We start from the raw sequence: 21,226 nt of genomic DNA, 5'->3' as shown, positions 1-21,226 counted from the left end.
AGGTCAAGTTTTCTGCTTCCTGGTTGAAGTCAAGTGTCAACAAGACAGAGGTGGATGACTAACAGTGCTGGTTGGGTGCAGAATAGGGGGGCCGTAGCAGGCAGTGGGGGGTCAAGCGGCGGCTCGCTGTGCAAAGTTACGGGTGGAAAGGCGGCCGTTTCTGGCGCCAAAGGCTGTCATTTTCGGCGTCGTTTTCACAGGTCCCTATAAATATTCGTTGTAATAATCCCTGATTCACGTGATTCTCCTCCCCCGTATCGCGTTTTGACCTCCAAGAGGGGAGGGAACACATCCACCGAGTCGAGTCAGAGCTGAGATCCTCCGGTGTGAAGAAATTCAATCCGTAAGTTATAGCTATTGCAAAATCCGAATGCATCTAGCCGGATTATGATAATATGAGGAATCACACTTTGGCTTCCGGTAGCGGATGCTCTGGGCCATCAGAAACGTCCCCTTTGCTCGGCGATAGGGAAGCCTCCAAAACGCCAACCAGAAAGTCCATTACCGAAGCACAAGATGAGGAAACAGTAGATCAGAATGGGACCGATGCTGCTCGCGAAGCCCAGTTCAGAGGCCTCCCTGACGCACAGAACCAACTGAAATATATCGTGCCAGCGATTTCCATTGGGGTAAATTTATAACGCGACTCTCAAGTTCCCCCTACTGCGCCATTTTTTTTTTTTTTTTTTTTTTTATTTTGAAGTTCATGGCTAACACATCAGTTTGCGATTACCCATATGTAGGTGTTCCTTGGCGCAGCGGATCAAACGATCATTGTGTCCAGCTATGGAAAGATTGGAAGTGACCTGCAGGCGTTGAATCTGACGAGCTGGATTGCAACCTCATATTTCCTGACCCTGACCTCCTTCCAGCCGCTCTATGGCCGTCTTAGTGACATATTCGGCCGTAAAGCATGTCTTCTATTTGCGTATTCTGTTTTCGGGATTGGGTGCGTGGGTTGTGGACTTGCGAGGAACATTGGAGAGCTGATTGCTGCGAGGGTATGTCATTTTACTACTGTATTAAGTATTGCAATGACAAAAATTAACGGATCTAGCTAGGTGTTCCAAGGTCTTGGTGGCGGGGGAATGTCAACTGTTGTGAGCATTATTATGAGCGACCTTGTTCCCCTTCGTGATCGAGGAGTCTGGCAAGGTATCATCAATATCATATGGGCTAGTGGGAGTGCGGTTGGAGCACCTCTAGGTATATCTTTTTTTCCTTCGACCCCTATTTGGTAAATTTAATGGGTGTAATGATGCTGACTTTCAATGAAACAGGCGGCATTTTGGCTGATTACATTGGCTGGCGCTGGTTAGTGTCTGCTGCTATCTGTGCCTAAAGGAAGAAAACAAGAACTAATTATTTTTACTATAGGTCGTTTCTCCTCCAGGGACCATTATGTCTGTTAGCTTTTATAACTGTTTCATTCACATTACACCTCCCTGTGCAAGATAAATCTCATTGGCGGCAAAAGCTCCGCCGGATAGATTTTCTCGGAGCATTAGTACTGGTTGGCGCAGTGTTCTCCTTCCTCCTTGGAGCAGATAGGGGCAGTAATGTCTCATGGTCTATACCAATAACCATCGTGTCGTTATCACTGGCAATTGTTCTCTTTGCCGTTTTCCTCTGCGTTGAAGTTTGGGTAGCGTCTGAACCTTTCGCACCGAGCCATATTATTTTTGATCGGAGCTTATCTGCCTGCTACGGATGCAACTTTTTCAGTTTTGCTGGATATATGGGTGTTCTTTTCTACTTCCCACTATATTTCCAGGCTACAGACGGTGTCTCTGCCACTGGAGCAGGTATCAGGCTTCTTCCCTCCATCATAGCTGGTGTCTCTGGTTCATTGTTTGGCGGCATCGTAATGAAAAGGACTGGTAAATATTTCTGGATCACCTTCGTATCCTATGTCCTTCTAACTGTCGGAGTTGCCGCAATATTCCTCTGGTCTGGTGGTTTGGTTCGAAACACTGTCGGAATTCTTATTGGCATAACTATAGCTGCATTTGGAAGTGGAATTGGAATCACCACTACGCTGATTGCATTGAGTAAGTGTTTTCGTCCTTCATAATTCCGTCCAGTTCAATGAAATACTCCCGCCACGTTTATATTCTAACATATATCCAGTCGCGTGCGCATCTCCACGGGATCAAGCAGTAGCAACCGCATGCTCTTATCTTTTCCGATCACTAGGCTCCGTAATTGGGCTTTCATTTGCATCTACAATGGTCCAACAGTCTCTGCGAACGGGTCTGCGGTCTGCTCTCGACAACAATAAGGATGTCGATAAGATTGTTAACGGCGTGCGCCAAAGTCTGGACTATATCAATACTCTGGATCCGCAGACCAGAGAAATCGTGCGAAATTGCTATGGAATGGCCACGAACCATGCATTCGGCCTTTCGATCATTGTTGTCTTTTTTACGACGCTCAGTGCCCTTTTCATCCGGGAAAAGGCTCTTAGCCGTTGATGTAAGGCAGTGGTGAGCGGACATGGGAGAATATCCCTCCAAAATTTATCATACCAAACCAGTTTGTTTCGAGTTCCTAGATGAATGTCCAGCGCTATTTTATCCCGCGGTCTTGCCTCATTTTGGACGCTATGTTATTGTTTGAAGGAATTTAACTTGATTCCCCCGTTCCCGTTTGTCTTCTCATAGAAACAGGAAATATTTCCTTTTCGTTTTGTCTACCCTACAAGTTTCGGGTTTCAAAAGATCTAAAAGCTAGGCGACAGGGCTTGTTTAACGACTCGTGATGCATAGGAGAAGTCTACTTTCAAGATGTGACGTATACATCATTACTAGAGATTGAGAGAGAAAACTCTTGTTTATATCCCTATACCCTCCTGTTATTTAGTTCATGTCTCTGTATAACAGTCCGCCAATTCTGTGATTTTTATATTTCCTAAAGTGGGTTCAATCAGAAGGGCATTGGGCAGATATTTGTTAAAGTAAGTTGATATCTTGGCACAATTTGTATGTCTCCTTACCCTTTGTAGAATGAACTAAGTGTCCATTATTGCAGTAGCGCCTGTGAATAGCCATGGAGTGGTTGCAAGAGTGGTATGAATACACCTTTTGCATGCCACAGATGCTCAGAAATATTATCGTAGAGCCAAAGGCGCAAAACAATTGAAGTCCTCGCCACAGCTTAGGGAGGAAAAAAAGTCAAACTAAAATTACCGCGCGCTTATTTGTCTTGAAGCCTCCGGAGCTGATTTTCAGTGATAAAATCACCTATATAACAAGATAACTCCAGATCTATCTATAACCTTCCAAACTTGGCCCTGGCTATAAAATCGTGACGTGCATGCAGCATGTCTTTTAGCTAGTTCAGCGCCCTGGCTAATGCATTTCTGGATTGATGTCCATGGACAGACCGCGGTGATGCTCGTTTAACTACTGACAACCCGCATTCCGAAATACCTCCCTTACCCCAAGATGTCGTCTGACGCATCTTCCCACCCAACATCTCTCGCACGGTTTCGTCCAGCGCTATATCTCTTGACAGGTATAGCGGCTGCATACGCCATTTTCTATGCTCACAGCCGATATGTCGCTTCTCCATCTCCTCCGCCTTTACACCGCCGCAATGCCGTCCGGAGGAGAAGCACGCGGCGGCGCGGTGGTATCTCCCTTCCCAGTGGCGAATCGCGCGCCCCCCATGACTTCTCAGGACCTATAGAAGCACTGGACCTGCTGGAAAGAACAGGACAAGCTTATGGGACTTTTAGGATGCAGGTAGACGGTGGCCGTGCTGTTGAGTGTCGTCTCATCCCGTCGCAGCTACCGTCTGTCGATCAGATTCAGGAAGAACTTGAAACTCTTCGGGGACACGCACGGTATATACGGTCCGTCATTGAAGATGCCTTACTTGATAACTTCCTCGCTGTTGAATTCCAGTCTTCGCATACGATTCTCTTTGAAACGGGCGAGTGGCAATATCTGTCAACTGAGTTGCTAAGCCGTGGTCTTTCTGAGGCGAACGTCACGGCTGCGCTCACGAGATTTAATGAGTCCGATCAGTTTGGCGAGGAGCTACGGCGTCGGAGACAGAACGGCGAGTCGATACGACTGACAGGCCCTGGAACTAGCCTCCTCAACCCTTCAGAGCCGTCCCAAACTGCACAAGCTCATGAGCAGGCGGAAACAACAGTGGATGACCAGAGCCTCTTTTCGTGGCGAGATGGTAATGACGATGGTACACCCACCCGTGAGGGACAGAATTTGCTCAACTTACTCTACCATATCGCTGAGGATCAGGCGCGGCGGGATGGCTATATTCATCGCGGAGTAACGTGCAATAGCTGTGGGGCAATGCCAATTCAGGGAATAAGATATCGATGTGCCAACTGTATCGACTACGACCTCTGCGAAACATGCGAGGCAATGCAGGTTCATATCAAAACCCATCTATTTTATAAAGTCCGTATTCCTGCGCCTTTCCTAGGTAATCCGCGACAACCCCAGCCGGTTTGGTATCCAGGGAAGCCGTCTATGCTGCCACGCAGTCTACCACGAAATCTCGCAAAAAGACTTATGAAAGAGACGAATTTTGAAAATACAGAGTTGGATGCGCTCTGGGACCAGTTTCGCTGCCTGGCAAACGTTGAGTGGATCAATGATCCAAACAAACTTAATATGGCGATCGATCGCAAGACGTTTGATCGATGCTTTGTGCCAAATACGTCAATTCGACCTCCCCCACCGAGTCTCATATACGACCGGATGTTTTCGTTCTACGATACTAACGGAGATAATCTGATCGGGTTTGAAGAGTTTTTGAAAGGACTGGCAAGTTTCAGTAATAAGAGTGTGCACGAGAGGCTTAGGAGAATATTCGAAGGGTATGATATCGATAGAGATGGCTACGTGGAAAGAAAAGATTTCCTTCGAATATTCCGGGCATACTATACGCTCAGTAGAGAATTGACAAGGGACATGGTAGCCGGCATGGAAGATGACTTCTTGGAGGGTGGAACAAGAGATATCATACTCGGGAGCCAACCTATATCTTCTGCGTTCCCGGGCAATATCCCACCTGGAGAACCTTCCAGGATTGGTGAAGGAAAACGAACAAATCTGCGAGGTGATATGGAAATTATCGATAATGAGGGCATTTTACGAGATGATGGTGATGACACAGGCGATAGGAATGCAGTTATTGCAGACGCTGCAGTTAGGGAAACGTATGGTCGGACACGCCCCCTCTTCACATCTAGGCTGCGACTCCCTGACCCTCCATTTTCGCGGCCTCGTAGACGCAATCGACACCCCCACGGAGATACCAACGAAGAAGAGTATGGCGATGAAGAAGATAACGGATCGCATGATTCGGATTCGTACCCAGGCAGCTACAGCGAATGGCCTAGTGACCTGGTCCGGTCAGAGGACGTAGTTAGTGCTTTAGGCACCTATGTACCCTTGGAGGAAATCACCGATCCGGTTGATAGGGCTAGGATCGCTACTTGTGCAATGCAGAGACTTGATGAAGCAGATCGCGAGAGGATGCAACGAATAAGGAGAGAGGGAATTGACGAAAGATGGGCAAGGCGGGCGTTCTATACCGACGAGGAGGAGGGCGCAACTGCTCCTGCTGGATACCATGAAGCGGATGATTTCAACGACGTCGAAGATATACCTCATCGACTCCAAGAGGAGTCGCACTCACCCACTCCACGGTCGAGATCATCGTCTAAGGTTCGCTTCCAGGATGACATCACGGACGACTACGAGACTAGGTCAAACCAGTCCACGTCATCTCGCAGCATCCCAGTAGCTGAACGCTGGGGCGGATTCGAGGTCCCTGAAGCGGAAAAGGATGTTGGAAAAGAAGTACTATATCAAGTTACTCAGCAAGGTCTTAATGAGCTTCTAGACCTCATATTCAAACCGAAGGAAAATCTACTTATGGAAGCACGTCGGACGAAGGCTGAGAGAAAACGATGGGCGAAGGAGATCAATAACTTTACGGCATCCCTTCCTAAAAACCATTATCTTCGACAGGGTGCTGATATCGACAAGCAAACTGGAGGACCTGACCAAGCAGAAGCGGAAGACGAAGTAAAATCAACAGAACGCTCGAGGAAGGAACATCGGGAGCAACTACTGGATGGCACAGATTATCCCTCCCTGGGCGGCGGAGATATCCTTGACCACTCTCATCCAGGTGAAGATGATATCGCCGGCCAGGCGGAAATGCTCGCCGATCCTACTCTCCCTCAAAACCGCCCTAATGACCCGGATATTCTGGAGCCTTTCCCTCCGGCCCCCGAAGGATTAAACTACACCGAGTACATAGAGGAAGAAGAATACGAAGTAGCAGAGAGCACATCCCCACCTCCCGATCCAACCCTTCCTCAAAACCGACCAGACAGAGCAGCCTCGGGCCGCAGCCTCCATATAACTGAAGTTTCCAGCTCCACAGCCCTTCCACATGGACATTCCGTATTCGAGCAATCACCTGTCTACGAATCTACTTCCACCTCCAGCTCCTCCTCCACCTCCGCCTCCGCCCCCGTCTCCGTATCTGCGCAACAACAGCCACCACAACAACAGCAACAACGCCCTTTGCGCCCACGCTCTATACGATCCCGTAACCAATCCTTACCCCTCCGTCTCCGTTTCCATCAATCCGCCTCGTCATCGCCCCGCCGACAACAACTCGTCCCTGATGGTGACGATGATGATCGTTCACATTCCTCCCTTTCTCTCTCTCCCCCACCATCACCATCCTCCTCATCCTCCCTGAACGACGCTAACAAAAAACCCAATCCACCTTCACCGCCACTTCCACCATCGCCGAAGACGCTCGCCCGCTGGAGCAGGCTTAATCAGGTGGAGCGGGAAGCGAAGGCACGTGGCGGATCTGGTGCAAAGTTGAACTTTGACGAGTTTGCGATGAGGATGCAGGGGGAGAGGGGGCGGCGGCTGGGATTTGTGGCGAGTTGGATTGATATGACGAGCTTTTAGCCCGCGTTGTATGGTTTAAAGGAAATTTTCTTATAATGCGAGAAGCGAACGGTACGAGGAGATGCTAGCTTTTCATGGAAATGAAATAAAAAACGGATATGGGATTTGTGGCATGCATGAGCGAACGAGCGAGCGGAGTGAAATGGATGATTTAGATGGATATGGATTTCTCAACTTTCTTTTCCCTTTCTCCGTAATCCCCATCTGAAGGAGTATAATTGTCAAGGCATGGACGAAGGACAAAGTGCATTAAAGCTGCTCTGTTGTGTTTTCATTTACATTGCCCTTTTTGTGATTTGATCCTGACATTTTTGAGAGCATTGTGTTGCTTTTTACATATGCATTACATACGTCTAGTACCCTTATGCTCCCCTTTATCTATCTAGCGAAAACAGGAATTGTGATGTGCGCTAAATGTATAAATCCTTCATATAGATATAGTTATAGCTGTCCTGCCAGCATGAAATTGATCATCACAGAATGATATTAGAATGTCTTCTTTTTCGCATCCTTATTTCCGAATAATTGGCGCTAGCATGACAATAATACAATAGTTATACAGATTATATGGTATGTAAGACCGAAGAAAATTTAGAACTCCCCCACACCCCATAACCATCACAGGCTTAACTTAAAAAAATGAAAATAAGTCGAAAAAAAAATAAAATAAAAGAAAATAAAAGAAAATAAAATAAAAGAAAAGAAAAAAGAGCATTATCTAACCCAATCTTAATCCCAATACTTAATAACGCCCTCCAATCCAGCCGTAGCAACCTTACTAGTCTCCTGCGGATGCCATTCTACACATGTAATTGCAGCCCCTTCCTTCCCTCCCGCCTGAATCTTATGCCACATCTTCCCCGTCTTCCAATCCCAGAAACACACATACCCACCACTATCACCGGATGTGACGAACTGCCCGTCAGGACTGATAGCAACATCAATCGCGTACCCAGCATTATTATGTCCACGGAAACTCTTTTTGCGATTCTGCCGGAACTTATCCGTCGATGCGTACACGACGATCTGATTGTCGCCTGACTGGAAGGCGACGTATTTGCCGTTGGGATGGGGCGCGGCGCGCACGAGGGCGTATAGGTACGGTTCTGCGATAAACTTGATGGGGACGGGAATGTTATATTCCCACGCACGCAGCGACTTGTCGTCTGAGGTGGAGATGAAACGGCGGTTGTTGTCGACGAAGGTAAGGGTGTTGACAGCGGCGAGATGGTGGTCGTATTCCTGCGTGATGGCGCCGGTGCGTGTGTCGAATTGGATGATCTTTTTATCGGACATACCGGCGAGGAATTCATGGCTGTGTTCTGGGTCTGGGTTGAAGCGAATGACGTGCGGCGTTTTGCCCGTTGAAAAACGTGATATGCACTTGCCGTATTCTGTGTCCCAGAGCTTGATTTGTCGATCGTATGAGCCGGAGAGAAAAGTGGTGCCAGTTGGGTGGAAGGTCGTGTCGGTAACTGCGTTGGAGTGGCCGGAATATGTCCGTAATAGTTCTCGGGAGTGGTAGGCATCCCATATTTTGATTTTCGAGTCGGCAGAGGAAGAGAGGAGGAGGTGGCCTGAGTTTGGGAAGAAGCGTAAGGAGGTGATGGGTTTTGTATGTGATTTCCAGGTATGAACCAGTTTTTTGGGTACGTAGTTTTTAATGCCGCCCACGTCCTTCTTGAGGTCGATGCCCAGATCCTGTGGAACATGCATGTACGTCCTTCCTTGGTAGTCGAACTGTTCCGAACCATGAAATTCTGTCGTTTCGGTATGAGACGTATCTTCCTTGTACGCTGTAGCCTTTTTATCCATAGCCGGTATATTCGACGGTACGATCGCTTCCTCAATATATTCCTCATCGCTGGCCAGTTCCCGACCAGCTAGGTCCAACTCTTCCTCGTACATGTGATCGTCATCCTCATATCTCGCCCAAGGTCCGACATATGTGCCTTCTCCTTCAACGATACTAGAATCTCCTTTTTTCTGCCTCTTCCTCCTCAGCGCAGCGCTAACCTCCTTGGAGGGACGCATTTGTACCACATCTTTACCCCCCTGACGCGCAGCGGCCTCCAAATCTCCGACAAACCCCCCAGGGACGGTTGGGTCCTGAGTGTATCCAAAGGCCTGGAACGTTCGATGTTGAGAGTTAAACGTCGCCTCGCTCATCAAAGTCTCCTCTGCATGTCCCGTCAGCACATTTTTCCTCTTCAGCGCGTTACCCCCATGCACGGAACGAAAGGGGTTTTCTGGTCCCAAGGTTGGTCGTGTTAGGTCATCGTAGGTGGCGTTGTAGGTCAAGGTAGTATCGGTCGGTTTGGCAAGCATCAGCTGCAAGCGTGAAGAATCCTGTATAATGTATGAGCTTATGTGCACGCATCAGAGGGCGCAAGGGACCAAACCTCTATGGAGACATCAGGCGCCGCGATGACGCTAGAAGCTGGCGCTGGAGCTGGCGTTGCCTTGACGGGCGCATTTTGCGCATCGTCGTCGCTGGCAGATTCATAATTAGCACCCAGTAGGGAAGTCATAGTTATGGGTTCTATTTCTGTGCGCAACAAGTTGATATAACCCGCGTGGGAATGAGGAAGCTGGTTCGTTGCTTGCCGTGAAGACAACCAAATTTTACGGCTACCGAAGTAGACCAACTATGCAGTCAATATCAAACTCCGTTAACAGGCGGGATGGGGGGGTAGAATGACAGTGGGAATGACAGTGGGAATGACAGAAAATAATTTACTTATATTGTAATATCTGTCACCTAGTACGTTTTAATAGTGCAGAATGCTAGTTATTTAAGCAACAGAACAACAACGCCCTCGCAGGTGCCTTATATCAGAAAATGCAAGGGAAATGAGCGTGTATCTTACGCTCTTCATTATAAGTTTAAGTATGTATACACAAGGATTGGCAGGATATTAGGGATAAGAAAACATATGTAGACTTCCAGCACCCGCTCTCAAATATACCTCGAATTTCGCACCCTTCGTGCCCGCCTATCTCATACATCACTCTTTTCATACCCGTCAACCCAACGTTAAGGAGAAAGACAAACAGGAAATAAACGTTGGAAATGACAAGTAGAAAAACATAAGCACTATTACAGAATCGTTTCTCATCTCCTAAGGCGTATCATATAGGGAAAATAAACCCTCCCAATGTAAGGAAAGACATAAAACAAAATGAAACCATTTCCGAACACAGTCAACTCTATCAACAAACGCGGCTCGCAAAAGAGAAGAAAAAAGAGAAGAAAAAAAAGCACATGGAAACTCAAATATTGGGGTTTTAAGGATGGCGTGGGATGGACTATTATTCTACGAACAAATGTCCATCCTTCTATTCTGGATTTCGAAGTTGGTCGGCTCGAATTACTCGTTGACCTCGGGGTTCAGCTTCTGGTAGCTGTGGGATTACAAACCAGCCGGACGACCATCCCGCATCGCGTTTGCCGTTTTCTCACGTAGTCAATGTGGATCGTCTCTGATTAGGGCGACGATCATACTGTAGAGGTAGAAGAAGAACATGATAAGGTGAAATCCGAGTTTGATAAATGATTCCTGTGGACGGGACAAATTAGTTACCCGATCATGGAAAATGGAGCAGAAAGGGAAGCGCATGGATACCTTCTTGTGCACATTAAGCTTTCGGAAAATCTCCGTAGCATCCAAAAGATGCTGGTTATCGAATATCCTGCATTGTTCATGACGAGTTAGTGCGCCGCTGTTTATAAACCGCAAGCATATTTATCCAAGAGGTTTCAAAACAAATAACACATACTTCTTCGCATTGAATGCCAGAAGGGGGAGGTTGAGAATTATGGCCAGCCAGTATCCATTAACAACGAAGAGGATCGTTAGGACTGCATGAACGGCGGCTTCTGGGACGATATAGGCGTTGAGTCGGTTGCAAAGGTCAATGGGGTTGATGTAATCACTATAGCATGGGCCGCATGGTTAGCTAAAAAAGTGCCTTTATTCACATTCGCATAAACGCCGCTTAAAGCACCCGTATACAAGAGGGAGGGACACCCAGCGAGTCTCATGTAAGTTTTCTTGCGGGAATTCCCCGAATGAGGAAAATGCGCCCACTCACCATTCCAAGTCGCTGTACATAATCGTGAAGAAAACTTGTAGAAAGAGGTTGACGGCATTTAACAGTACCGCCAACAAGTAGAGCCACGCTTCGCCAGACATGATGGATGTTGTTTATGTTTTTCAAGAGAGGGTGGGCGGTTTTATATTGACTTTGCACGGCTGGTTTCCGTATTCGTGAATATTTACGTCAGAACTGGAGGATAGCTCGCGCACAACCCGAGTGTATTCCCGATATGAACGATATCCCGATATCCGACCATAAAAGGTGTCCTGGAGTAGCTGGTCTGGAAATGCCTTCTTCTAACGAAAGTAGCAGCAGTCGCGCATGTGTATGCAGGCGGATGACAAAATGTGCGAGGGCTGGATGGGCTAGCTAGCTTATATAAACGAGCCAATAGGAGCGATGCGGCATGGAGAGCTATATGGGCGTCGAGGCGGCGAGAGAAAACAGGAGCAAAAGCGGTAGATAGGAGTCGAGGGGTCGTCAGTCTGAGAGAACGTAGGATGCGAAAAGCTGGAGAGAGCTGACACAGGCGTTGGGTGGTGCGGAAAGGCTTTGGCGGTGGGCGGACGTTGGCAGATATGTTATTTAACTAGCAGTTGGCAGTCGGTGGTTGGTGGATGGATGGCTTGGCTGAGGCTCTTTTAAATATTTATTGAAATAGTAACTAGTTAAATAACTAGCGAGGGAAACCGTCGACCTCATTTCTCAGATATTAATATCATCTCGATCCCTATCCTTTGCTAAGAACAGATATACTTACTGCCTTAGGTCCTTCTCTCTGGCTATGATACTGTGCAATCTACCCGTTTTCTTTTCCCGGAGCATAAGTGTCCCTCAATCACCACTACGTTGGAATAGCAAGAGGCCGTCAACAGCGGACACACCTTATCCTACCTCTACCGCTCCATAACTGGCGACCCTCAAAGTTTCAAACAACAGCGGGATGGAAATCAAACACAGTATCCGTTATGTTACTTTTCATGAAAAATACAAGATATCAGAAAAAATAGTTTTCCTCCATACGATTTGGATGATACTTCAATCTTTACCAGGTGACAGGGCTGCTGCTATTCAGGATGCTGATAAGTCTGAGTGGAAGCAGTGGATTTAAATAGAATACCCCGAGATATCAATACTCAATCAGCTCCAAATTGTCATCACTATCTACATACATTGATTACTTATGCATAGCATATTACCGAACCTGGCCTGACGATACGAGCGTAGTCAGTCTACCTCAGCATGTATCGATCAACTTCAAGTGCCGAAAAGAATATAACAGCATGGCCAGAACACCACAAAATATACCTCAAATCCTGTTTTTTAAAACTAACTACTACCTTCAATGGCAATAATATGGCATCTAATGTTTCTTAGTTGCATGATACATGATGTCAGGGCGGTTACTTCGAGGCCTTGTTAATTGTTCTGCCTAGGGCTGACAAGTTCCTGAGTGCACTCAACCCTAACAGCAGCAGCAGCGCCAACTCTCTTCGCCCCGAATCACTCCCAAGAGTTCCCTATCTCCCTACCTAGGGATCTCAAATAATTCTGTGCTGCCAAAAATTACCCTAATAATGGCGGCCGACTCCGATCATACATTCAATGAGACAGACACACTCCTGGGGACGGATTCACGTCCGCCACCAGCCCGCCCTCGAGTTTTCAGGAGCAAACCCGTCGTTTTCGTCTTTCTATGTGTATTTATAGTATTCTTCATTGATTCTGGAGCTTACCTCTCCATCGCTCCTCTAGCTCGCATCTGCGAAGCTATAGCCCATCGCACCTATTATGAAAAACGTGACCCAGGTCGATATCGATTGTTGGAAGAGATTCCAGAGGAGAAGTGCAAAATCTCACCTGTGCAGAGCGAACTGGCCTTCGTGCAAGGATTACAAATCAGCTTCGAAGCGCTTCCCAGTACGTGGTGATATTACTATTCCTTGATTTTTCGTTTTCATTGTCTTTTTGGACATGAGAGCTGTCTGCAAAGGCACCTCAAACCCCCTGACCCGAATATTACGTTCGTCTGTTTGTAGCTGATTTGTTATCCGCTTGGGTTCACTTTTGGACTTTCATGGGCATTTTACTCTCTGTCCCGTACGGCCGTCTCGCGGACAATGTTAGATATGGAAGGAAATTTACTCTTGCTCTTGCGGTGGCTGGCCTTTTATTAGGCCAACTTTGGGTAATTATGGTATGCTGGTTCGCCCAAGTCATGCCTCTCCGCTCAGTATGGCTGGGATCAGCAGCTCTCCTCCTAGGGGGTGGGACTGGCATCGCTATTACTATGCTGATGACAATGATTACGGATATTGTTGAGACTAGATCTAGGTATGATCCCGCTATTCATCACGCATGGGTTTCTATCAATTCGCCCTAGTTCTCAGTCTTGTCTTTTTATCTTTAGATCAAGTGCATTTTTCCAGATTGCTTTGGCGGTCGTGCTCACTCAATTTGTGGCACCCCTCGTATCATCCTGGATGATGTTAAAGGGCGGCCCCTGGAAGCCTCTCTTTGTAGGCACAATATGTGCTACATGTGGTCTCCAACGTCGGCAGTAAGCACCTGTCAATCATGCTACTCTACGTCTCGACCCGTTATAGCATCCCTTTATCCACAGCAAATTTCTCCCTCACCATCTTCGCGGGCGTGAATATATTCCTGCTCCTCGTCTTCTTGCCCACTGTCTCCCGCTACCTCACCCTTAACCGGCGTTATTCCACTACTACCAAGGATCTCATCTTGTCCAGATATAGCATCACCATGTACACGATAGGGGCCCTCTTCTTGGGCCTTGCCCCTACAATCGCCACTATGATAACAGGATTGGTCATTTTCACGCTCGGTTCCGGGTTTAATTCCCTAAATTTGAGCCTGGTAGCTACCTACGTTGAACCTCAGCATATTGCGCGGTTATATTCTGTGGTGTCAGTGGTTTCAACTTTGGGCGTCTTTGTTGGCTCACCTCACCGTTGCTGGCTGGTTTGTTTTCGCTAGGATTGAAGATGGGCAATGGGTGGGTTGGACTGCCATATTTCGGAATCGCACTCTTGTGTGGCATGATTTTCGTGGCGGTTTGGTTTATTAGATTGCCGGACAACACGAGTGATGGTGACGATGAGAACGGGCATACTGAAGACGAGGAACGGGGCGTGGAGACATCATCATCGAGTTCGACTTCGAGTTATACCGATAATTAAAGAACGGGAACTACCTACGTTTGATTATCGGGCAAATATTACATCTACTTGAATACAAGTGGGCGTGACTTATGCGGAGCCAGTTTCAAACGAGGCGGTAAATCTACGTGCTAAGCACTAACGAGCATATGAGCATGTGTGGAGAATTTCCGACTGCATTCAAAATCACAAAAGAAATAGAAAAAGCGCAGCGGAAGATCAAAGACAGAAACTGGCGAGAAGAGAAATATTAATTATTGTAAAAATATATTTGGATGTCTCCCCGACAGGGAATCGAACCCTGGTCTCCCGCGCTCGACATTGTTTATTAATGACAAGCGGAAATCATCACCACTAGACCATCGAGGATTACTTGTTTACGTGCGCGTAAGGGGTTGAAATCAACCTTGATATTATATGATATTCCGGCTTTCATGCAACTTATTCTACATATCTCGACTCTCTGCGACGAATATCCCTAATCACATCCGCCAACTCCACCTCCCGAACTCGAACCAATGCATTAACCGAATCTTCCCTCGTCGCAACAATCGAACGATCCCCTCCATTGGCAAAAATCTGCGTACAAAGAATATCCAAAATCCACCCTTCTTCCCCTTTTTCCAGCTTCTCCTTTCCAGCTCGATAGAGTTCATTGGTTGAGATTCTCTCGACGGCCCATTTGGAGTCCGAAATCTGCTCGAAGGCCGCTAGAATTTGGTTCTGCGTCGTCTGCAGGGACCTGATGCGCAGGAATTTGTTTGCCGTTTCGGTCGGGTTGAAAAAGGTGCCGACTACGGCCTGGCAGACTGAATCGATGAGCACACCTGTGATGGGTTCGTTGCCTCAGTCGTAGATTCGGGCCGCCTTGTTGGGTAGGTCGAAACCGAAGGCCGGGAATCGTTTAATAGACTATCATCAAGGTCAATTAAGATATCACCTCGGCGTTTAACCCATTTCTCTCTCCTCACAGCTGGGGGTATATATATGAACAAGAGAAGAATACCTAGACAAAATAGACCAAAAAAACGTACCCAATCAAAAAAAAAATTTCCTACCGCAATCGCCGTCCACGAGAATCTGCCTTCTGTTTCTACGACCTTCTTAGCTAGGTGTTTCATGACAGCTATCTTCTGCGTCTGCGTCGCTGTCATCTCCGGCAACCGCTTATGGTCGGACTCGGGATGATTGCCAAACTCGCTGGCATGAATCGGCGCACACCAACAGCAACAGCTGCGTCGATGACATTGATCTGGTCGGATACACCACCAATCCCCACGACGCTAATGATCGCATCTTGGCCCCGTAGAGCGTGCCTGAGAGAGTTCGACCGAGCTGAAATTGGCCCTGATGACTGGGATGCCCTCGGGGAAGGTGGATGTTGAGTTGGTGCGGGGGAGGATTTGGGTGATGAGTTTGCGCTCGGAGGTTAGGGTAGTTAAGATGTGTTGGCCTAGGTGGCCAGCAGCCTGTAGGTGTCAAGTTATCAGATTGGGGGAAACGATAGAGTAGGCTCAAACCCACCCGCCCGTGCGGCAAGGAGGTTGTTGGGGATTGGGATTATGGTTCAGCGCTATGTAGATAGGTGGGGGTATGAATACATGAAGGGGATCATAGATGAAACAAAGGGGGAATTTACTCCGATGATAGTGACTCTGGTGATGTCTAACATTTTTTACTGGGGAAGAGAAGTGCAGATAAGGGATTGAGAGTGAAAACAAGGAAAAGTTCAACAGACGTTTCCTTATTCACAAGATGAGACAGATAGAATAAATAAGGCAGAAGAGTCAGGAGTTTTACTCAGTATTAATCCAGTCTCGGGAGGGACGTGATGCTCCTATTATTTATGAAATTCTTGCCGCCCTTACAGCCAAGCCAGTATGCAAAACATCATCTCCATATACATCTCGAGCTTCTTCTAGTTACGCGTTTTACCAGGACCCGGAGAGATAATCAGCTCTAGCATCCCATGTACAGTACAGTACATCGCTGCCTCAGGTAAGCTTGATGTCATTAAGCGATCGAGCTATGTTTGTATGGCCGTATGCGCAACTCGTGCAGCTCTTCCACAGGTTCCGTATGTCTGTATAAATGGGTCTGACCCGATATAGTTCGGACTTGTTGACAGCCACCTATTTAGTTCGCTCAAGCAATCTGTAATTACATCCGTACAGGCCCCGCCAATAATGAGTCAGTCACAGTTCTCCGTCATAAATACAGGAACCTTCTGCCTCTGTTGAAAACGCAGAAGCCGAGTTACTCTAACGTCGCTGTCAGGACCCAAACCACCCTCTTGAAGCCCATTTGACGGGCCATAGTAGTTACATCCGCACCAGCCAACTTGCTCGACCATGGAGAACCTTCCTATTGAAATTATCTGGCTTATAGGCTCCCATGTATGATGCCTCGTTTGCGTTGCTCCTGTTCGCAATGTCATATTAACATCTAGCATAGATTCTGCGTTACCGGGACCGTGCTGCGTTGTGCTGCGTATCCCGCTCTCTACGCCGAAAAACCACCCCCCTGCTTTACCAGCACACTATCATTGAGTTGGATAACACATTGCGACCACGATCGAAACCAGAATACTCGCCGGTCTGGCTCACGCAACTTCGTGGCCTGTATAGAGACAGGAAGACTCTCTGTCCGGCTATCAAGAAATTGTCCATCTTATTTCCAAACGAGTCTGATTCCTTCGAACGGGGCGAGTCGCTGGCGATGGAGCTTTTGTTGGGTTGCGTTCGCGAAATGCATTCTCTGGACGAGGTTATGTATGCCCTCCTCCGCAAAATGAAATCGTTATAATGATTCAATGCGCTGATTGAACAAGCTGGGCCTCAAATCCTGTTCCCCCGGACGACCTAATGGAAGCATTTGCAACCAAAGGAATAACTGCCTTTACTTACGATGGCGATCCACGTGTTACAAACCGTGCTTATCCTCTTGATATACTGAAAATCGAGCTTTTGTCTCAATGCCCTCTCCGGTCACTTTCCATCAAGGCCAGTACGGAAGCCGAAATTCTAGGCTTGAGAAACGCTATTTACACCCACCGTCAGACTCTGAAGTCGTTGACGCTCCGCTTCGGCAATTGGGCAATGTTGTGGGGTTACTTGACTTACCATTGTGGCTATCCACACTGTGCGCCAAAATGCGTATATGACGGTGAAGGTGACCCGACTTCGGTGCTGTTTGAGCCGTTTGTGCACACATCCGATAAGCTTTGCTTACAGTCGCTTGATCTACTTGGCCATGTGTATTACGATTATGGATTTTCAGATTCTATTGAGGAAACATTCTTGAAAGCAGTCGACGTTGCGTGTCTGAAACATCTTCGCATCTCCAGATACCACACCCGCAGGGTTGATCAGGGGACGTCGTTCGTGTGGAAGGATTATCGATCACTCGAATCGCTCGCACTTGAGGGTAAATCGCTTGCTAACCGTGAAAGTTCCTGGAATTCCTGGGACGAGATAGCTGCTCGATTGACATACCTAAGCATCGACCAGTTCATTGCCCATCTAGGGCGCGATTTTCGTTCTCTTCGAATGCTCGCCATGACAACGCCCATTTCGCCATCCCATCTACCCATTCGTAAACTCAGAGTTCTCTGTCCGCTTCTTGAGGAACTGGCTTATGTCCAGCCCCCCGGGTTATTTGTATGGTTTGAAAAAAATTTATCCCCCACGCTTCTCCCAGGCTACAGCTTTTCCATTCTAACAAGAACCTTGTCTAATTAATCTAGACACGGGACCTCCCCGATCTAGAAGACCTAGTACACTTACGCAGACTCTACGTAATGGTAGACCCCAAGGCCTCCTACATTTTGGATTATTGTGCTCGTTTTATGGAATACTGCTCCGAGACCCAATCTCCTCTTCTTGATCGCCTCGATCGAGTTGCAGGTGGCGCCACCGTATGCGACATTATCCCAGTCCGTCAACTCGAGTGGAGCCTACGCTTGTCGCTAAATGTCGTCGAAGCAGACGCAACGCCCGAAAGCGAACAAACTGTGCCGAGCCCCTATATCCCACTGTTGCCTAGGGATGAATATACTGCGAAATTACCTAGCCAAACTACTATTTCTTGTCGGGGAAAGGTGCTTCGTCAAGTTGATTGGTGGCAGCTGAATCACGATCCAGTGGTTGATACGGTGATGTACTTCTACAACCCAAAATAATGATTTGATGGGTTGGTGGAGTGTTCCAGATGTGACCACCCAGCCGCAACGCCTTCCCAACATCAAGATATAAGCATAGAACTAGGCTCTATCAAAAACACATTATTCATCTTAACTTTATGCAAACTTGTCCACCAGCCGTTTTTCGTTTGGCAATACTAGGACTAGCATGATATGAAGCATGTATATATATACGTATATCTTACCCCCCATGGGAATCAGATCTGATATACTAACACGCACTATGCTCCTTGACCCTTATACTTGCGCAGCTGGCAGATGGCTACATCGATATCAACTCCTACGTCAGGCGCGATTCCTTCATATTGATTTCTCGCGCTTGTGCGAAACAGCCATCAAGTGATGCGATGGTGCATCCAGAATATGAAGTATGGAAAACAGAAATGGGATATCATCGAGTCGAGTGTCATCAGTGTTGGCTGTCTGAATTTTGAACAAGGAGAAAATATTAAGATCACTCGCCTTCCACTCGGGCCACGGTCATCGTCTAGTTTGGCAGCAGGTTAACTATCGCAGGCTCATTTATTTATCCTTACTATGGGCGCTGAGAAACGTGTCATTGCAAGAATCTAATCTCCAGTTGCTGGACCACCGAAGTTAAAAATCAACTCAGAAGTTGCTGCCATGTATTATTTTATATTTTACTAACTTCCCCTATTTCTTGAGGATTTGCTTGCCCGTTTTGCACAACTAAGCCAAAGCCCTCTGAGATAGTACAATTAAAACCCTCGCTGCCAATCTCAAATATTCTGGCTTGGAGCGAAGACCTACCCAATCCGGCTAGGATTGAGTATATCATCCACCACGAGGCTGATGGTGTTCAAAAACATGAGAGTTGGTATTTCATGGATTCGCTCCAGGATATGAGTTGTTCTAAGGCTTTGGGAGTGAAAATTGAGAAAATGCCGTCTTTGATATAACAATCTGATGCAAGGTGAACTCTCATTGTTTCGCCAGATGCCTATTTCACCAAACACTTTACGCTATTTGGCGGTAAAAAAAAACTGGCGAGGAACTGCCAATTATTTTTGCCGACATGATCCATTCTCATCCTGGATCCCTATGCTCTCTGGGGTGGCGCGAGGGGGGTTGCAGAATAGTTGTACCTTCCGACTCCGGCGCATATATGGGCTACAACTTCCCTCGGATGCAATATCATCATGGCCAACGATATATTATCGCCTACGAGAGTCACTATTGATGTCCACCTTAGGTGAATAAATGTCTAAAACAGTTGGCGAATTTTTCGATCCCTCAAAACCGGATGTCATGCTGCACGAAATTGCGAACACTTCTACCCTTCCAACAAGCCGCAATTCTCCCAGCAAAGAGATCAAAAGATGACGAAAAATAACGAGCAACATTTTGAGCAACATTTTGATGCCGGCAGTTAAAATCGGAAACTGGTGAAGTGACCAGAACTTGGACTATCGCTCAATAAGCGGACGCCTTCTATACCCGCGTCGTCTGTCAATGGCAGTTGCTGTCATCTCGGATCGAGACCTGCGTTTCAATGCAATTATATTGGATGAAGACCGCCTACCACCCACAGCCAAACGGGCAGAGTGAACGCATGAATATGCAAATAGATTCGTTGGCTAGGAGCTGGGGCGTATGTCACTGAGAAAAATCGTCCGAATCACGCCTGAAGTCCTCACAATGAGCTGATTCGAGACTCTAGTGATAATGACTATGAAGCGGCAATCCGGGCTGTGAACAACCTGGAAGGAGACGCGAAGGAAAATTTAAAAAAAAAAAAAAAAAAAAAAAAAAAAAAAAAAAAAAAACATCAAATAGATCGAATGTCTAGTAGGTTCGTGTGCAATGATGATAGGTCTAATAGCCTGATTGTGTGATTAATGGATTGCTCAAAAAGGGGTTGTACTTGGGTTAGTTACCATATAATTTCCAGCACTGCACCTGGCTATTATTCAACACCCCGATCCAACTTTGGGTATCAAATATTTGCTTGGTTTCTGCGTTCGAACAAAACGCAGATGACCGCGGTTTCGCGAAGGAAGGCCTCTCGGCGAAGGTAATAATGATTAGGATTGACAGATACCCGCTGTCATACCTCGCTGAATACACTCCAACGATGGTTCGGAGGAGCTCATAAAAACCTATAAGAATTCCCCATTGATAAGAAGACTGAGAGAATCCCAGTTGTGGCTAGACACCATTGAGAGCTGAAGACCCTAGCCCAAGTTGGTTAACTATTCCTTCTGCTTACTTCTTTGCTCCTCCCGTGAATCTTTACTATGATATTTATTCAACTCATCTGTCAACTTGTACTTAACTTACCATTATCATCACTAGGAGTGCGGTTTGTTGATCAGTTACGGAGTTACGTGATCCGGATTCTACTTCATTCATGTTCTTACTTGCAAATACTTTGCATGATCACTCATCCTACAAGCGGGTAGGATATTTATCAACTCGGGAAGAAGAAATATTCGAGTAGAGGAGGGGTCTGCAGGAAAATCCCTCCAATACCTGTCTCCTCCCTCCTCCGGATAACCTCTCTTAAGATATCACCAAACTCTTCTCGTTCTTGACGCACTGATTGTTTAGTGTTCATTGAGGATTCCTCCTTGGCCTCACCTATTCTTTCCTCTTTTGTTTACCTCTTTTGTGCTCCTTCCCAAGTGTTGTATTGGGATCCTTTATTGATATGATTGTTATCTACCTTTGTTGTTCGTGTTGTTTTCATCTTTCTATTATACCCTTCTGCTGCATTTTTCTCTACATTGATCTTGTTGTTGTAA

The 21,226-nt window shown here is 46.9% G+C and overlaps 7 protein-coding genes and 1 non-coding gene across 8 annotated transcripts; 4 read left to right on the top strand and 4 right to left on the bottom strand.

The window, feature by feature from the left end:
* Nucleotides 1-395: 395 nt before the first annotated feature.
* On the top strand, nucleotides 396-2,474 carry BDBG_07393 (MFS multidrug transporter; the record flags this gene model as incomplete). Its single annotated transcript, XM_002622395.2, has 6 exons — nucleotides 396-629; nucleotides 744-1,001; nucleotides 1,062-1,206; nucleotides 1,281-1,314; nucleotides 1,378-2,051; nucleotides 2,131-2,474. The coding sequence occupies 6 exons, from the start codon at nucleotides 396-398 to the stop codon at nucleotides 2,472-2,474; spliced, it is 1,689 nt and encodes a 562-aa protein (XP_002622441.1).
* Nucleotides 2,475-3,446: 972 nt separating this feature from the next.
* On the top strand, nucleotides 3,447-6,977 carry BDBG_07392 (EF hand domain-containing protein; the record flags this gene model as incomplete). The annotated part of the gene is made up of 1 exon (XM_002622394.1): nucleotides 3,447-6,977. The coding sequence occupies one exon, from the start codon at nucleotides 3,447-3,449 to the stop codon at nucleotides 6,975-6,977; it is 3,531 nt and encodes a 1,176-aa protein (XP_002622440.1).
* A 233-nt stretch (nucleotides 6,978-7,210) lies between these two features.
* Nucleotides 7,211-9,655, bottom strand: BDBG_07391 (mRNA splicing factor). The gene is made up of 2 exons (XM_002622393.2): nucleotides 9,380-9,655; nucleotides 7,211-9,326 (listed from the first exon to the last, which is right to left on the bottom strand). The coding sequence occupies exons 1-2, from the start codon at nucleotides 9,506-9,508 to the stop codon at nucleotides 7,707-7,709; spliced, it is 1,749 nt and encodes a 582-aa protein (XP_002622439.1). The 5' UTR covers nucleotides 9,509-9,655; the 3' UTR covers nucleotides 7,211-7,706.
* A 38-nt stretch (nucleotides 9,656-9,693) lies between these two features.
* Nucleotides 9,694-12,046, bottom strand: BDBG_07390 (ER-derived vesicles protein ERV14). The gene is made up of 5 exons (XM_002622392.2): nucleotides 11,839-12,046; nucleotides 11,073-11,775; nucleotides 10,758-10,913; nucleotides 10,604-10,670; nucleotides 9,694-10,537 (listed from the first exon to the last, which is right to left on the bottom strand). The coding sequence occupies exons 2-5, from the start codon at nucleotides 11,171-11,173 to the stop codon at nucleotides 10,445-10,447; spliced, it is 417 nt and encodes a 138-aa protein (XP_002622438.1). The 5' UTR covers nucleotides 11,174-11,775; nucleotides 11,839-12,046; the 3' UTR covers nucleotides 9,694-10,444.
* A 609-nt stretch (nucleotides 12,047-12,655) lies between these two features.
* BDBG_07389 (uncharacterized protein) lies at nucleotides 12,656-14,281 on the top strand (the record flags this gene model as incomplete). Its single annotated transcript, XM_031723068.1, has 4 exons — nucleotides 12,656-12,998; nucleotides 13,118-13,412; nucleotides 13,640-14,008; nucleotides 14,170-14,281. 4 exons carry the CDS (start codon nucleotides 12,656-12,658, stop codon nucleotides 14,279-14,281), a joined length of 1,119 nt encoding a protein of 372 aa, XP_031580148.1.
* A 258-nt stretch (nucleotides 14,282-14,539) lies between these two features.
* Nucleotides 14,540-14,629, bottom strand: BDBG_17605. The gene has a single exon. It is a non-coding gene; the product is annotated as a tRNA-Asp (tRNA).
* Nucleotides 14,630-14,701: 72 nt separating this feature from the next.
* On the bottom strand, nucleotides 14,702-16,166 carry BDBG_07388 (uncharacterized protein; the record flags this gene model as incomplete). Its single annotated transcript, XM_002622390.1, has 4 exons — nucleotides 14,702-15,061; nucleotides 15,088-15,266; nucleotides 15,482-15,681; nucleotides 16,129-16,166. The coding sequence occupies 4 exons, from the start codon at nucleotides 16,164-16,166 to the stop codon at nucleotides 14,702-14,704; spliced, it is 777 nt and encodes a 258-aa protein (XP_002622436.1).
* Nucleotides 16,143-20,207, top strand: BDBG_07387 (uncharacterized protein). Its single transcript, XM_002622389.2, has 5 exons — nucleotides 16,143-16,258; nucleotides 16,372-16,656; nucleotides 16,715-17,031; nucleotides 17,091-17,919; nucleotides 18,006-20,207. Exons 2-5 carry the CDS (start codon nucleotides 16,612-16,614, stop codon nucleotides 18,438-18,440), a joined length of 1,626 nt encoding a protein of 541 aa, XP_002622435.1. The 5' UTR covers nucleotides 16,143-16,258; nucleotides 16,372-16,611; the 3' UTR covers nucleotides 18,441-20,207.
* The last annotated feature ends 1,019 nt before the right edge of the window (nucleotides 20,208-21,226 follow it).

The sequence above is a fragment of the Blastomyces gilchristii genome (genome assembly GCF_000003855.2).
Source record: "Blastomyces gilchristii SLH14081 genomic scaffold supercont1.18, whole genome shotgun sequence".
Classification (NCBI taxonomy): domain Eukaryota; kingdom Fungi; phylum Ascomycota; class Eurotiomycetes; order Onygenales; family Ajellomycetaceae; genus Blastomyces; species Blastomyces gilchristii.
Note: the sequence above shows the minus strand (reverse complement) of the source record. Positions and strands in the feature narration are given on the sequence as shown.